Source organism: Serinus canaria, chromosome 1A (genome assembly GCF_022539315.1).
Source record: "Serinus canaria isolate serCan28SL12 chromosome 1A, serCan2020, whole genome shotgun sequence".
NCBI classification, from domain to species: Eukaryota; Metazoa; Chordata; class Aves; order Passeriformes; family Fringillidae; genus Serinus; species Serinus canaria.
The window spans coordinates 71,442,082-71,459,552 of NC_066314.1; the positions used below are offsets into that span (position 1 = coordinate 71,442,082).

Genomic DNA, 17,471 nt, shown 5'->3' on the forward strand with positions numbered 1-17,471 from the left:
TTTTTCTCCAGAGCAGATCAGGCTTGGGAGTGGCTTGGGTTTTCATTTTGTTTTGTTTTTTTAAACAGATGGTTTGCATTACATAAGGGACAATTTACACAAGTTGACACTTCCCCTTTTTTCTCTATGGCATATTGTGTGGTGGTAAAGTTGGCAGAGATGAAGGGAGGAACTTCTATTAGGATTACATTTCTATTTGAGAAAAAGATTCATAAGCTCTGGTTCCAGTTAATTTTTAACCTCCATACTAGATATAATTGCATGTATAAAATACTTAAAATTTTTATTTTTGACTGAAGTACTTTTTTCTTATGAGTGAAAAAAAAAGTTGGCAGTATGTGATGGGCTATGTGGTCCCCAATTAGCAAGGTAAATACTGATTACACACTTACTCACCCTGTATTTAGTTATTCATGCAATGTATTTAGTAATTTGTGCTATTTGAAATTTAAGTTTTTTGCATTTTTCATGCAAACCAATTTATATATATGTTATTATACACAGAATATGTAATTTTTAGATAGATATATAATGCAAATCTTTTTATAAAGGGCTGATGTTTCAAGGTTAGTGTTGACTACGTTAGTGACTGGCAGCATGAGCAGAGTGAGGAGTTGACCCAGTGTCCCAACTATTGAAACTGCTTTAGCAGCAGGAGGACACCTTCCTTTTCAGCTGGTGCTGAAATCAAACAGAGTCTGGTTGCTGCATTTCTGCCCCATTTGGGCTCCCAGATTGGCTCAGGTCATTTCACCCTTCTTTCCTGCTCATCCCAGACCCTTACCCCTGGTTACTCCTGCTGGTCCAGACCTCCCTGGGGCACTCAGCTCCCAGATTTCAGCAATGGCAAGGGAATGTCAGAACTGCTGAGGTCTGAGGAGCTGTTGCTGCTGACTTCCCTGAAGTCAGATTTCACACCAGATGATACAGATTTGCTAGGGCCACTCTTAGAAATAATTAGAATTTATTTAGAGCTAATTAATATTTGAGAAGTGCTTTGAAAGCATAAAAATGGTGCAAGTGATGGAAGAGAAGAAGTTGTGCATTGTGCCCTTTAAAAACTGCATAGTTCTGCCTCTGAGCAAGCTGCTTGTCATTTGTAGGTATCATCCTTTTATTAATGCACACATGGATCTGTATGATCCATTTATTAATGCACACATGGATCTGTATGATCCATTTATTAATGCACACATGGATGGGTCTGTATGATCCATTTATTAATGCACACATGGGTCTGTATGATCCATTTATTAATGCACACATGGATGGGTCTGTATGATCCATTTATTTATGCACACAGGGTCTGTATGATCCATTTATTAATGCACACATGGATGGATCTGTATGATCCATTTATTAATGCACACACATGTCTGTATGATCCATTTATTAATGCACACATGGATGGGTCTGTATGATCCATTTATTAATGCACACATGGGTCTGTATGATCCATTTATTAATGCACACATGGGTCTGTATGATCTATTTATTAATGCACACATGGATGGGTCTGTATGATCCATTTATTAATGCACACAGGGTCTGTATGATCCATTTATTAATGCACATATGGATGGGTCTGTATGATCCATTTATTAATGCACACATGGGTCTGTATGATCCATTTATTAATGCACACAGGGTCCGTATGATCCATTTATTAATGCACACATGGGTCTGTATGATCCATTTATTAATGCACACATGGATGGGTCTGTGTGATCCATTTATTAATGCACACATGGATGGGTCTGTATGATCCATTTATTAATGCACACAGGGTCCGTATGATCCATTTATTAATGCACACATGGATGGGTCTGTGTGATCCATTTATTAATGCACACATGGGTCTGTATGATCCATTTATTAATGCACACACATGTCTGTATGATCCATTTATTAATGCACACAGGGTCTGTATGATCCATTTATTAATGCACACATGGATGGGTCTGTATGATCCATTTATTAATGCACACATGGATGGGTCTGTGTGATCCATTTATTAATGCACACATGGAGGGGTCTGTATGATCCATTTATTAATGCACACATGGGTCTGTATGATCCATTTATTAATGCACACATGGAGGGGTCTGTATGATCCATTTATTAATGCACACATGGATGGGTCTGTATGATCCATTTATTAATGCACACATGGGTCTGTATGATCCATTTATTAATGCACACATGGGTCTGTATGATCCATTTATTAATGCACACATGGATGGGTCTGTATGATCCATTTATTAATGCACACATGGATGGATCTGTATGATCCATTTATTAATGCACACATGGATGGATCTGTATGATCCATTTATTAATGCACACATGTGTCTGTATGATCCATTTATTAATGCACACATGGATGGATCTGTATGATCCATTTATTAATGCACACATGGATGGATCTGTATGATCCATTTATTAATGCACACATGGATGGATCTGTATGATCCATTTATTAATGCACACATGGATGGATCTGTATGATCCATTTATTAATGCACACATGGATGGATCTGTATGATCCATTTATTAATGCACACATGGATGGGTCTGTATGATCCATTTATTAATGCACACATGGATGGGTCTGTATGATCCATTTATTAATGCACACATGGGTCTGTATGATCCATTTATTAATGCACACATGGATGGGTCTGTATGATCCATTTATTAATGCACACACATGTCTGTATGATCCATTTATTAATGCACACAGGGTCTGTATGATCCATTTATTAATGCACACATGGATGGGTCTGTGTGATCCATTTATTAATGCACACATGGATGGGTCTGTGTGATCCATTTATTAATGCACACACATGTCTGTATGTGGAATATTAAGGCCTGGCTGTATCCCCTATGCAGGAGATACTAAAGGGTGTGAAATAAAGATCTGGGGAAGCACAGGGTTCTGCTGCTGGGGGTGTGCTGCAGAAAAGGCAGAAGGGGTAGGGATGAGGGCAGAGCTCTCTGGGTCAGCATGCTCAGAAGGTTTCCATGCCTCTACATTTCCAGCTCTGTTTGCCAGTGGTTTCCACATCAGCTACACAGAGTAGCCCAAATTTTGATGGGTCCTCCCTAATTAGTGATCTAAGTAGGATTAATTTAGGAAACTGCACCCCAGCACTTCTTAAAACATTTGATCATCATGCAGAAAGGGAAGGAAATGTTGACTTGTGCCTAAAGCTGTGGGGTGTGTTCTGTCAGTCCTGAGGCTTTCCAGGATGACTGAAGCTGCTGAATTCCACAGAGCTTCTTCTGCAGAAGATGAAGAACAACTCTCCTTCTTTTCTAAACTAAGGTGTGCAAGAAATGGAGTTATTTGGAGGTTTTTAGGATTCATTTTCTTTTCTTGGGAAGCAATAGTTGCCAAGTCTGTATTTCCAGAAATGGGATTTACCCCAAGTACATTTTACAGGTTTTTGGCAAATTCTCAGGAACAGATACTCTCCTATTTGCTGATACCTGTGTTATTTTTAGGGTAATATGACAAATTTTGGAAACAAGAATTGTTTTTCTTTGTCCATTTGTCCTGTGCCCTGTGGATAATTTGTTGTAGCAAATCATGTTGTGTTTGCAGTCAGATGTCATCAACACGAGGCTTTTTTGAAAGCACTTTAATCACTGTTTCAACCATATCCAACTGGGGGGAGATCTGCATATACAATAGGTACATTTTACATGTGTTACATATCAGCTTGTTGCTGCTGGAAGTGTTCTAAATAATTCACAGAAATGTATTGATGAAATATCTGATTACCTCTTAAAACTGGCAGAATATGAGAGATGAACAAGTCAAGCCAGTAAAATTGAAATATGCTGAATTTACCATTCATCTTTGTTCTGAACAGTAATTCTGATGCCTGATAAAAGTGAAGCTCTCAGTTAATTGGTTCCTCACATAATACAATAAAATTAATGTTTAGGAGTTAAATACCATAACGTTCCTCAGGGAAATTGCTGATGTGCCTCTGTTTTTCATTCAGTCACATGTTTCATGTTTAATGGAGTATCATGTGGATTGTCTTACAGTTTTACTTGTGCTCTGTGTCCGTGTTTCTGTCTTCTAGAGAGACTTGAGTGCTAACTTCTGATTTAGCTGTGTCAGCTGACACACAGGTCATGGCAATCACCAGATCACAAGGAAAGAGAGTTGGCTTGGCTGTGTTTTTATCAGGATGGCAAAAACAGAAGCTGTGTTGTGACGACCACGTGCTGCAGCTTCTTTGTGGAGACAGATGGTGGTCATCTTGCAGGGCTGCTGTTCATTCATGCCTTGGGCAAGAAGGAGCCCATGCCCTCCCCTGCCCCAGGTCAGGAGGAGCAGTGGCCCTGTGGCTGGGCACAGCAGGGAGGAGCAGTTCTGGTGCCAGCTCTGCCTCTCAGCTCCATGGGGATGGGATGGCTCTCTGGTTGCAGATGCAATGGAAGGAGGCAAGGCTGCAGAACAGAACACAGCTGAAGGCTGTTTCTGAGTGGAAGAGTTCCCCAGCTCCCCATCCCTCTGGGGCCTCTCCTCGTAATTCCAGTGACAGCAGAGCACAGGCAGAGCAGGGGGACCTGTGAAACAGGCTGGCAGCTTCAGCTCAGCTCCCAGGCCATGGACAAGGTCTGCTGTTAACCCACCATTCTCCATAGTTGGCCAACAGAATGAGAATAAACTGCTTTTATAAATTCATGCACAAACCTTCATGGAAATACCCTGCCTTTCCTTGGAAGCTGGAGTTTTTGAGTAAGCGTAATTTATTCAACAGGTATGGAAAAAAGCATTAAAAATGTGCATTTGAGCTCATGGGTGGTTCTGGTGGGCAGGGGTGTCTGGAGGCTTGCAGTGCAAACTCTTGCTTCAAGGAGATGGGCTCAGATCACCCAGGGCTGCATCAGCTGGGCCTGCCAAGCTCCAGGGACAGAGGTGCAGCTGCTTGGACAGCTCTCAGCATCTGCCTGTCCTTCTGGGGAAGGTCTGAACCAGCTGGGATTTCCTTCTGGGAGCCACTGCTGGTGTCTTCTTCATGCTCCTTTTATTATTAATTTAAATCCAGAAGTCAGGGAGCACTGCTCATGTCTTCCAGAGCCTCCCATTCCTTTTTCTGCATGTCCACCAGCACACCAAGAGGATGAGAGGAAAATGAGTTGAGAATAAATGAGTGGGGAGAAGAGATGCAGGGCCTTACCTGTCAGCTGGCCATCAGCTTGATTGTTCATTATAAATACACTTAAGTGATAAATTGAGTGTAAAAATATTGTGGCTTTTTCTAGAATTTGTCAAAAATGGGGGGAAGAGAATGTAGAATTCCCTTTCAGTCAACAGAATGTACTGTAAGAAAATGGTTATTTTGGTGTTTTTCCTGGAGTTTAGTTTAGCATACTGGTCTTGGAAATTATAATTTAAGTGTTAGGGTTTGTTTCATGTTCTTATTCTTTACACTGTTTTCTTTTCTCCTTCCATGATCTCCAACTTTTTTTGCATTTGCTGTCCCTGAAAGGTAGGAGACAAGCAATGAGTTTTTAAAAAATCACAGGGAATAAATGCCCTACTTCTCCTCTTCTGATATCCTTCTTTTAGGAGAAGAAAAATTCAGGAAAAAAAACCCCCAGTGTTCTATTGTTTCATATAATCAGGTTCAACTTTAAAATCCTGTCAAAACATTATAATTTAACATTAGCATGTAACTTGATTTATATAGCAAGTAAGACAATTGTGCCTGCTCTGAAGAGCTTGCAGCCTGTCAGGAGACAAGACAAGGCACTAGGGGGGATTACACCATGAAGGAGAATAAATGAGATGAGTGACAGAAAAAGGAATACAAAAAACATCTTCAGGGTTTTGGTGAATGGTGCAACAGACATCATGTTAACTCTTATGCTTTATTTTCACTTAAAGAAAAAAAACCCTAATGTTTTTTAACTTTAAAAACTCCTTTGATAAAATTTTGCAAAACATATAAATGGTTTAGGGGCCATTGTTGTATTCCCACAGCACAGAATGATTTCATACCTGGGAGCTGGGAGCCAGTCAGGTGAAAATGGAGTTCCAAGCTGAGCTGTTCTTTTGTGTGCTGGGACAGCATGTCCACCTGGCCCTGACCACAGCTTGACTCTGCAGAAAAGGGTTTTCAGCAGGGTTCATAGAAAGAGGGGTTTGAAAGGGAATGTGCTTCATCAAAAATCCTCTTCTAAGATCTTGGAAGATTATTTTGGGCAAGGATGAAGGTGTGATTTGAAATTGAAAGAAGTTGCAGTGCATAAATTATCAGCAAAGAGGTTCTGGGTATGTTAGTGGAAGATGGACCAGGAGAAGGAGAGAGAGAGAAATGAAGTTTTGGCACAGAGCTGAGGACTCAGCCTTGTGCACTGGCACTGCCCACAGTGGGCACCAGTAATATTCCTCTGTATCCTGATATCCCCCCTCAGCTCCCCCAGGCTGGCATTTCCCCTTCCCTTCCTCAGCTGCTGCATCTCCAGTGCAGGAACCCTGGGTTCCCTTCATGCAGCCAGCCCTGAAGAGTTCTGCTCTTCAAAGTGATGTCACCAGCTGGCTGGGAAATTATTCTGTATTAGGCAGTAATGCACCAGCTAATGAAACGATTTTTACCTTGCTGTCACCTTAAAAATCTCAGCCTTTGATCTGCTCCATGTTTTACCACATGGCCTCCTGAAGAAAAACAGCAATAAAACTTCTCTCTGCTGCTTTGCTTGTACAAGGAGTCCACACATAACAAGAGAGGTGGTTTGGAACATGAAATGACTGCACAAAATGTTTCTTTTGGTGGCTGAAAGATGCTCCTGCCTGCATGCATTGGATTAATAATGAATTCTGTGAATGGAAATGTCGAATGGTTGTTTGAGATTTTATTGGTGATTTCAGAGGTACAGACTTGTCAGTGGCTTGGGAAATACCCATTTCTGAGAGCTGTCTGCCTTGTCTCACATTCCTGAAATGCTCCTAGAGCTTGGGAAAAAAATGTAGCTACTTCTTACATCTAAAAATAAGATATTTACCAAAGATGTAACGTAGAGACACTCATTTCCCAGCTAAAACTAAAATCTGGGAAAAACTAGCTTTTGGCTAAAACTGTTCAGTCAATTTGCCCACTCTGACATGGGAATAAATTCAGGGATGCAGTGAAAGTGAAGCATGTTCTAGAGCAACAGCAAGGGCTGTGTCTCTGTCAGACAGAGCCTGGGCTCTGCTGGCTTTGGGGCTGGCAGGTGCTCCTGCCCTGTGTGCTGTCCGAGTGCTTCATGGACAGAGCTCCAGAACCTTCCCTGCCTCTGGAGAGCTGCCTCTGGCCTTTCATCCTGGCTCTCCCTCGGGGCTGCTGGTGGCAATAGTGGGATTTATGAATTGGCACGATGGGCTGAGGCTGTGTGGAGAAAAATGTGGGAGAGAGCATGGAAGCTGATCTTTTAACATCTGTGTTTTAATGCAAATCATTCAGAACTAGAGGTTTAATGGGCTGTAAGAATCAGCATCCTACTGATGACAAAATTTCCTTCATTCTTTCTATTTTCAGTAGAAAATATAAAAATTGTATCTTCTGTCACGGCTGTTTTTTGATCAGAATGTCACCTTGAGGAGGGAGCTTTGGAATGTCATCCTGAGGAGGGAGCTTTGGAATGCCATCCTGAGGAGGGAGCTTTGGAATGTCACCTTGAGGAGGGAGCTTTGGAATGCCATCCTGAGGAGGGAGCTTTGGAATGCTGCTGAGCTCATTCTGTGCTGTGGAAGCAGCTGAGCCCCTTTGGCCCTGGCTCTCTGAGCACTCTTTATTTCCTTTCCCTCTGTGCCTCCCCGTGCCTGGTGCCCTGCCGAGGTCACAGGAGAGCTCTCCAGAAAATGCCAAGCCAGAAAGGTTTTTGGTTCAGTCCCTGGCAGGAGGGAGGAGGCAGGTGGGTGCCTCAGAAAGCAAAAGAAGATTGGAAAATGTAAAACAATGGCATTCTCTGGGGAAGAAAAAGAAAGGCAAGCATGTCAGGAGATCTGTGCCCACTGCCAAATAAATAAATAAATAAATAAATAAATAAATAAATAAATAAACAAACAAACAAATAAATAAATAAATAAATAAATAAATAAATAAATAACTAGAAGTGCTGTGGCCTGGGCTGGTGCAGAGGCACTGGGGAGTGGGAAATTTTGGTTTGCACTGCTTGGCTGGCCAGCCCTGAATGGCTGGGAGGCTTCAGTCAACAAAGCATTCCTTGAGATAATATAAAATAGATTATCTCAAGGAATGAGACTATAAATATATTAAATATAAACATGCACGTTTATTTCAGTTCCATGTCTGTTAGGAGGCTTTGCCAGCCCAGGTGCTGTTGGGCCTCCACCACTAGAAGTTGTGGTGTTTAACTCTTAACAGGGGGAGATCACAATCCTTGAATGACAAGGTCTGACTGAAGAAGGCTGGATTATAAAAAGAGAAAATAAACATTAGCCACTTACCTGAACGTGTGTGCACCAACACAGCTTATTTCTAACATTTTTTTAGAAAATACATACATTTATTTCCCTTTGTTTTCTGTTTCCTGTAATTAAGGCTTGATAACATTTGAAACTTTAATTCAATAATAATTATTAATGATTGTACAAAACACCCTGCATTACCTCCTTAATTGTCTTTTGTATTTTTTTGCCCAGTTCATTCAAAAAAGCACAATAAAGGGGAAAACTTTTAATATGTCTTTCTAATGAAATGTAGAGCAACATTTGGGTAGATTTTCCTGATGGAGTGTTCTGCTTTTTCCACAGTCTCATTTCCATGGTCTGTTTTTGTGCTGCAGAAATCAGGCGTGCCCCCAGAACACAGGGACACTCAGAAATGCTCTAGGGAGCCTTCCTGGGGTGGCAGGAACCTTTTATCACCTGAAGAAGCAATATAATGTGTGTAACATTGCTTATTAGTCTTGCCAGTTTTCCTCACAGATTTGTGGATGGGGTAATGTGAAGTTTATTTTAACAAATCAGAAGTGTTAGAATTGACCCAAAGTGAGCTCTCCAAATCATTAAAACGTGCCCGTCTCTATCTCAATTTTTGCCATTTCAGGTAATTTTCCTTCAGAAACCCCTGCAATTTTTCTTAAAACCTTTACTGGCTCCCTTTATCTCATTAAGCACAATGCAGTTCTTACTAAAACTCGAAGTAGTTTTCCTTCAGAAGCAAAATTGAATCTCAAGCCATGAAGTGGAGCTGGTGCAGGGATTTCAAAGCCCTGTATCTGATTTCCTTAGCTTCACGTGCTCTTTCCTGTTGCAGGATCAAACCCTGCCACTAAAGTGAGATTTTTCCCTCTGCTGAAAGAAGGCAGTGTTCAATTGAGTGCCATTTCTGCTCTGTGTGAGCTCAGTTTGCTAACACTGAGCCCAGTTTGGTTAACTTCATATTTTGGACAAGCTTGTAAATTTGTTCCCTTCTAATGCTGTGATCTTATCAAGGTTGTACTGTTTTCCTTTTCTTCTCCTCCACCCCCATCTTCTTTCTTTCCTTTTTTTGAAGTGCAGCCCTCTGATCAATGTGCACTTTTTTTCCCCCATTTCCCTAAATACATCATGAAAAAGGATGAGGTTTCCGCCTTAATTGCTTGTGCCTTTTATTCACATTCCTCTCCCAGCCAGAATTGTGAAAAGAGTGTTAGTAAAAGGCTGCACAATGGAGCTTTTCATTAGGCCTCCACAAGGCACACAAAAGAAGGCTTTTGGAAAGAGTGAATGCAGGACTTTAATTTGCAGGTGGAGAGCAGATAAAAGGTGCTGACGCCTCTATTATTCTCTTGCTTAGGTGACCCCTACCCCGTTCAGCTGATCCCAACTACCATGGCAGCTGCTGCCGCAGCATCGCCGGGCTTAGGCCCTCTCCAGCTGCAGGTAAGTCCAGCTCAAAGCAGGGGAGGCAGAGGTTGAGGCACTGTGACCAGCAGTGTTCCTGTCCTGGGAGCACAGGGCAGGTAACGGGGGCTCGGGGCTGTCCTCCTGGCACGCAGTTTGCCTCTGCAGCAGAAGAGTCACCAGATGAGAACGCCTTTTCCTCTCACCTTGCTGCAAGCTTTGGTTGCTTTCTCGTGTCCCTGTTGTCCAGTTAACCACTTGTAGGTTTGTGCTTTGAGTTTCCTCATAGCAGCACGTTTGCTTTTCTTGCTGACGTGGTTCAACCCCAGACAACAGCTGAGTGCTCCACAGCCACTCTCTGGCTTCCCAAAAGTGGGAATGGGGGAATGCAAGGTGAAACCTGGGGCTGAGATAAGAACAGTTCCATAAACGACACCACGTAAAGTGCAATTGTAGTAATAGCAATGATTGTAATGGAAGAGAGAGAGGAACAAAACCCAGGGAAACAAATTCTCTGCACCTGCTGACAGTGCCAGCCTGTCCCCAGGCAGTGGCTGACCCTCCTGAGCAGGTGTCCCCAGTTCATTGACTGCACACCATGTTCCTTTGGCCACTTCAGGTCAGCTGCCCCAGCCCTGCTGCCTCCCAGTGCTCTTGTGCAGCTTCTCACAACCTGAGAAATCCTTGATTTAGGGTAAGAATTCCCTGGCAACAGCCAAAACATGGATGTGTTAGCAGACATTATTGCCATCCTAGATCCACAGCACTGCAGCAGCTTCTGAGAGAAAGGCAGTGCTATCCCAGTGAAACCAGGACACTTTTCCATTAGCTCCTTCTCCTGAAGGCTCTAAAATCCCAGAGTGCTGAAATGGACTGTCAGGCAGAAGAGCTCTGTCCTGACAAGCACTTTTAAACTGCTTAGAAGTCGTTAATGTGATTATGTCCTTTTAGGCCATAAGCTCTTCAGAGCAATAACTGGCCCCTCCTACTGTGTTTTATGGTACCCAGAGCATTTTAGGCACTGCTGTACTGCAGATAATTAGTGATTATTCTAATTTAACATAGACAATGAGAGAACAGGTGGAAAGATACTGAAGGGTTTGAGGTTTTTTCAGCTACAATAAAGGGTTGACCTGGTAGCCTGATGTTTCTGATTGAGACTGTCAGTATTGTGAATTTTGGAGGCATTAGGCTGTCCATGGAAATGGACAATGCTAGCAAGTCTTTGGATATTCCTGATCAGCCCCACAGCCCTTGTCAGGTCACTGGAATTAAGCAAACATGGTGTCCATTGCCACAGTGGGAATTTGGCTACCTGTCCTGTGTGCTGGGCTGGGAGGAGGAAGCCAGGTAATATTTGGGATTGAGAGGAAATGAAGACCCAAATGGTCTCTGATTCTGCAAGGTCTGCATTGCCATTCTCTTCTAGAGACACAGGAAGAGCTCTGCCCTGCAGGGGCATCTCCCCCCTTGCTGTTTGCAGCCCCCAGGAGCAGCAGAGCTCTGTGCCTGCTGGGCAGGCTCAGCCCTCTGCTGCCTTGTGAGATACCCTCCAGCCCAGCTGGGCCCACTGTGGGGCAGCCACCAGATGTTCCAGCTGTTTGGCCAGCCTGCTAGAGCCTGGGACACAGCTCTGGGGAAGAGGTTTTTTTTTTTTTGCTTTATTTTATTTTATTTTAGCCCAGCCAGCGGAAGTGAGCTGAGTTTGACAGAAATAGCTGCCAGTGTGTAAGCTGACACATTCCATGCACCACAGAGGTTAATACATTCATTCCTATTGTGCCTTTGTGTGAAAAGCAACATTGTCTGTGTGGTAGTTTCTGATTCTCTGAGTTACAAATAGTGTGGGCGGCTCAGGAGTCATGGGAGCCATAGAAGTCACCCCTCTGAAATGAATTTCAGCATTGATAAAGTGCTTTTAATAGCCAAACACACATGAGCAGACATATGGAAGCAAGAGGGAGGGAAAAAGGAAAAGCAAACGTGGAGCTAGCTAGCAATGCAAAAACAACACTCTGATTCTAATTCTTATCTTTTCAGTCGCTCAGGCTGGTCCTAAAATAATGCCTCAGTGCTCCAGTAGGGTGGTAGGATGGTTTACTTTCATTTCAGGACCAGCTTTGGGCTGTATCTGTGCATGCTGTGGGCTGAAGTATCCTGGTTAAAATAGGCTTTATCACAATAACAGTTTTCTTGTTAAAAGGTGGGCTTTGTGCAAAAGTGATGCAGTCATAAGGATCCTAGGGTGAGTTTAGGTTATGGAAAAGTTGAGAACCTCAAAGGCCTCTTGTTTCTGTGCAGAGGACATTAAAATGAAAATATTGACCAATTCACCTTTGTTGTTTTGCTCCATGTCTGGAGTTAGAGGGAGAGCTTGGCAGCCAGTCAGTGGCAGAGGCTCAAATGCCTGACTTAGCAGACTCTCTTTGATTTTTCAGATCTGATCTCTAAGGGCATGTATATGCTAGAAATAAATTGAAGCTTTTGATTTCTCTTCACGTCTTACCAGTGATTTTCAGCTATCACTGCAGCCTATCTGATAGAAATTGGACATGCCTTAACTTCTGGTGCCCTCTGAAAGAGTCAGGCTCGATTTGCTTCTGGAAAGGTTCCATCATTCAGGATTCAAAACTGATGCCCACCTCTGCTGCCATGAATGGAGCTCAGTTGCTAGACTGGAAGGAGTGTGCCTTCCAAACTGTGCAAATCCACTTTAGCTCAGGGGCGACTTTGCTGAGTCAGAGAGAAAGATTCACGTTTGAATGGTTTTGGTCCAAACCCACCTTTAGGGGGCTTTGCAGTCTCTTTCAAGGAGGAACTCATTCAGACATTCCCCTGCCTAACTTGACATTCTGGTGTTCCTGCACACCCTCTGTCATCTGGTCATCAGGCAGCAAAAGGTCAGAGAAGTGGCATGTTCCCTCTTTTCTTCTCTCTCTCCCCTCCCTATCACTCATCTTTCAGACTTTGTGTACTCGAGGCAGGGAGATCAAAGGACCTGACACAATGCTCAGTTTGTTGCTCCCAGCAAAATTCGATACACAAGTTATCTCAGAGAAGACAAAGCCAAGGAATGTCTCTTGTTTGTTTATGGAGCAATAAACACGTCTTTGTTATTCACTAGAGGATTTTAAGTCGGGTCCTGGCTTTAGTAGTGTACTGTGAGATCAACAGGAAGGGCTTTTTTTATCCCTGGTTGTCAAAATGGAATTTTTGTTTTTGTAAATGAAGTGCACACTGTTTATAGAAGCAGAGCTAGCACCTGGCTGCTTTCCTGGGGCAGAGCCCCTCTCTGTCAGTGAAGATGCAGTCCCTCATTCTGGGGTCCCCTGCTGGCTCTCAGGGATGGATTTGTAATCCAAAGCCCCCTTTCCTGTCCCCAGCTCGGAGTCCCCTCTGGGGAATACAGATCCTGGTGTTTGCCATGTGGGATTGCCTTGATTTCCAGGATCCCCAGGGAGCAGTGCTCAGAGAGGATGGAAGCTGACCCTGCAGTGTCAGAGGCTGTAAAGGAGGCAGAGGGATGGGGCTGTCTTGGAAAAGCTGGAACTGCCTGGGTGCAAGCTTGAACCTGTGCTCTGATGAAGCTCTGCCAGCCCCCTGCATTCACTCATTCCCACTGTCAGTGACAAAAATGCCACTTGGGGGGAGAAAAGTGGTTTTAGCTTTCCTCTGTTACTGAGACAAGTCAGTCCTGAGCATGGCTGTGGTGAATCCCTCAGGGTAAGCACACAGGTTTTTTGTGTCAGCTTTTCCCCCATAACCATCAGCTGGTCTTGTTCCTCAGGAGTGGTGCAGGATGGCAGCTCTGTTAGGTGAGGTTTCAAAGGCTGAGAGAAGAGCTGAGCATGAGTTGTCACTGAGTTCACTGAGCAAGGCTAACGGCTCAGCAGTTCTGGGGGATGCTGTGTGTGGTGTTTTCCTTGTGCTTCAGACCAGGGAATTCAGTTCCTCCATCCTGAGGAACATCCAACATTCAAAGCTGTAAACGTAGATGTGGGGTGGGAAGTTCTGTCCAACTGAACTGCAGGGTTGGTGCCAGTCATCGTGGGCAGAGCAAAGTGTGGAATAGAGGTTACCCTAAGTCTGAGCAAATTCCTTATAAAATTGCATCTGAAAGTTTCCTCTCTGATAAAAAGTATTTTGTGAGTTGTTTCTGAGCATTAGGGAAGAGGGGAACTGATCACACAGCGTGAAAACGGAGAGGAATCTGCACCCTTGGGAGTGGGAATGGGTCAGATTTCCCAGATTGCTTGTTTGATAACCAGATAGTGACAACAACTGATTAATTGGCAGTAACACAAGTGCTGTATATGCCCATAACTCCTTTGAGAGATAATGCTGGATGAATAATGACAGCTGCCTGTGTAGTCTTACTGTATGGACATTTTGTGTCCTGTCAAAACACCAGAGCAGTCTGATGTAATGCAGACTTCCTGCAAACATCTGCTCTTGGGAAAAAAACACCCCAAAAAGTTGGGAGTGCCAGCATTCAAACTTTCTTCCCTCTTCATCTCAGCGTGAAGCAGGGCTTCATAACTGATTGTGGTTGTGTTCAGCCTCGTGTCCAGGTCTGTCAGGGTGTGAACCAGGAGGAGCTGCCATCAGAGTCTGAGTGTGAGAGTGTTTTAGCTGGGTCTGAGCTCTGGGCACCAGTCCTTAGGAGAGTCCTGGATTCCCTCTTTGTATAAAGATGAGGAGCACGTTTAGACCTTAAACAGTCTGACTGAGATCTTTAGTCTCTACTTCTTGTGCTAAGAACTTGGGTCAGTGGATTTTTCTTACCTCAGACCTGTTCTCTAGTTGTGTGCTGAGATGCATACCAGGGACTGAACTCAAGTGGAATTTTAAAAACTGGACCACAGTTTTGGAAATATTTGGGCCTCAAGCAGGCACTGATGTTAGAGGTTAGATTTGGACAAAATTAAGGCTGTTTGGAGTTTGAGGGCTGTGCAGGATTGTTCATCCTGCTGTTATTTAGGTGTCAGCTCAAATACAAATGACAAATTTTCCTTTGGAAAGCCTTGCTCGTGGGTATCCCAAGGATCCCTGGTCATTAGGAAGGACAGAGCACTCTACCAGTGTGCAGCTGCTGGGCAGGAGGCAGAGTGTCCCAGTGGTCACACAAGTGTTCCAGAAACATCTGTTACTCTGAAACAAAAGTAAAATTAAAGCCTTCTCAGTCAGAAACCTTTTTTTTCCTTACATACCAGCTTCCCTTTGGCTTCTTGGCCATTGCAGGGATGAGCTGCAGATCTCCACTCCCCAGTTCAGGCTGCTCCTCTGGAGTATCTCCTTGAGACTCATTTGAAATGTTGCTGAGGACAGCACTTGCCCTTGCTCTTAAAGAGATATTGCCATTCTGGCATGCATTAATTGCCAAGCACATGCATTAACTGGGTTTTTTTGCAGATCTTTCTGATTTCCTGCTATAATCTCTGTTTATAACCAGTTTTTGCCAGATTAGGCAGTTGACCTTCCAGTGTTACAGCACCTCAGATCTGTGAGAGAAGGCTCTGAAAAAGCTGTACAGAGACTGTAGTGGTGCATCTGAATATTGAAAATCTTCTTCTTCCCTTGTTTGGGGAGTCAGGTGGCCAGAGCTGCAAAGACATCTGAATTATTTCTGGAGAGGGAAAGTCTAGCACCCCATTATTGTCCCCAGTGAATGCAGCCAAGAGATGGCAATGCCTCATCCATTATTCATTCACTCTGCTCTGGTGACCTCTTTGGGTATTCCTGTAACTCTGCTTACAGGGAAGTAAACTGGTTTTTAGCAGTGCAGGGTTATTTCTTCTGCTTGCTTTAAATACCATCTGAGCTGGCTCTTCAGTGAGAGTGTCCTGTCCCTGTTTGTCTTTTACTTCACCTGTCCTCATTAATTGCACTCTGACTTCATTGGCAGGGATTGAATCATTAGTGCACAGGTTAATTACAATATTACAATACTCATGCAATCCACTTAAGTATTAAAAACAAAAAAAAAGTAGAATTAGTTTTTCACTGTGAGCACACACATCTGGGGGAAAAAACAACCAGGAGCAGGACAAGTGCCATTTGTCATTAGCATAACCAGGAGATGGCAGTTGTCCATCTGCCATCAGCTCAGTGCATGGCTGGGCTGTTTCCTGTGGCCATCACAGACAACAACAGTAAGAGCAGTAATAAATAACAGTTTTTGTTGGATACCCTTTTAAATAGTTTTTTTTAATTGTTGCATTATGCAGGTTATTCTATAAATATTCTATATGTTTTATTATATATAGAATATATATATTAATTACTATAATCTAATGTATTCTATTATATAGAGAATATAATATATTCTGCATATTATATTCTGTATTCCCTGCTTCTGTCCACCACTTCTTTCTGGCTGTGTGAGTGAGTTGTTGGCCACCTGTACTGCCCATGGTAGCCAAGGTGGCTGTTTCAAAAGGGTCAGTGAGGACCAAGGTCCTTCAGCCAGAAAAATGTGGAACTCTCCATGTAAAAGAAGCTGCAGCCATCCAGCCAGGGTGAAGAGCTCTGTGTTGGTGTGGGGGGAGTTGTCTTCTAAAAGTTTCACCTTTCCAAGGTTTCTTGGGTTTTTCATGAGGTCTTAGTGATGATTTTAAGATGCTAAAAGTAAGGTGTGGGTGAGGCCATGGATTGCCAAGAGCACCTCTGAAAAATCTCAACATTTTGAAATGGAAAAGTTCCTCTCAGTGAACTCCAGAGCAAGCCTTGCAGCTCCAGGTGCAACCACTCCTCCCTTTCTGGGTGCCTGCTGGGCTCTGGGGGTTGGGGCAGATTGTGTGAGAGCCTGAGCCACAGAGCACAGCCCAAATAAATCTCATTCCTGTGGGTCAGTGTGCTTTGGAGCTGGCATTTACACAGCCCATCTTGCCTGTGACAGAATCTCACACAGCCTCATGGGCAAACCCAGGATATTCTGTTAAAGTGGATTTGGATGAAAAGCTTGAGCACATCATTCTGTCAGCATGCAGTCAGTTCAGGGAAGGCAGGGCTTGCAGGAGAGTGCAGGGAAGAGCTTTGTGTTTGCCTGGGCACTGGGGCTACCTGGGACACACCACAGTGGCCATCTGCAGGCAGTAAACCCTCCTGGTAAAACAGCACCAGGGCTGCTCTGTGCCTTGTCAAATTGGAGCTCCCTCCCCACCAAGGGGAGGAATTAGCAGGGGGGGCACATTCATTTAACCTAGATTAACAGTCCTTTCTGCAGAGCCTTCAGACTCCATCCAAATCTGTGAAAAATGGAAAAAGACTGAGAAATGACCAGGCTGTGCCTTCCAGAGGCAGCTCAGGCCTGCTGGCAGAGCTCTGTGTGCATGAGTGAGTTTTCCTGCAGGTCAGCCTGAGCTCCCTCTCCCCCTCCCTCCAGCCTGAGTCTGCAGGGCAGACAGACAGAAGCACACATATGATTAATGCAGCACAGCTGCAGGAGTGACTCATTTGCATACGTATTAATAGAGGCAAAAACAACAATTCAATTACATCCAGAGCCATTCTGCATACTAAGAACATATGCAAATGGCCTGCAAGGAGTGCAGCCAGCCTCCTCCCTGCTCCTGAGCTCACAGGGGCTCACCAGCAAGGAGGAAAACCTGAT

At 43.7% G+C, this 17,471-nt stretch overlaps 1 protein-coding gene across 6 annotated transcripts in view; it reads left to right on the forward strand.

The window, feature by feature from the left end:
* The window catches only part of SOX5 (SRY-box transcription factor 5), a 293,023-nt gene that overhangs the window by 194,971 nt on the left and 80,581 nt on the right, over positions 1-17,471 (forward strand). For all 6 annotated transcript variants that reach the window (XM_018919866.3, XM_009095179.4, XM_018919869.3 and 3 more), the window contains one exon: positions 9,813-9,898. In XM_018919866.3, the coding sequence (XP_018775411.1) occupies positions 9,813-9,898 (86 nt within the window). The remainder of the gene's footprint in view (positions 1-9,812; positions 9,899-17,471) is intronic.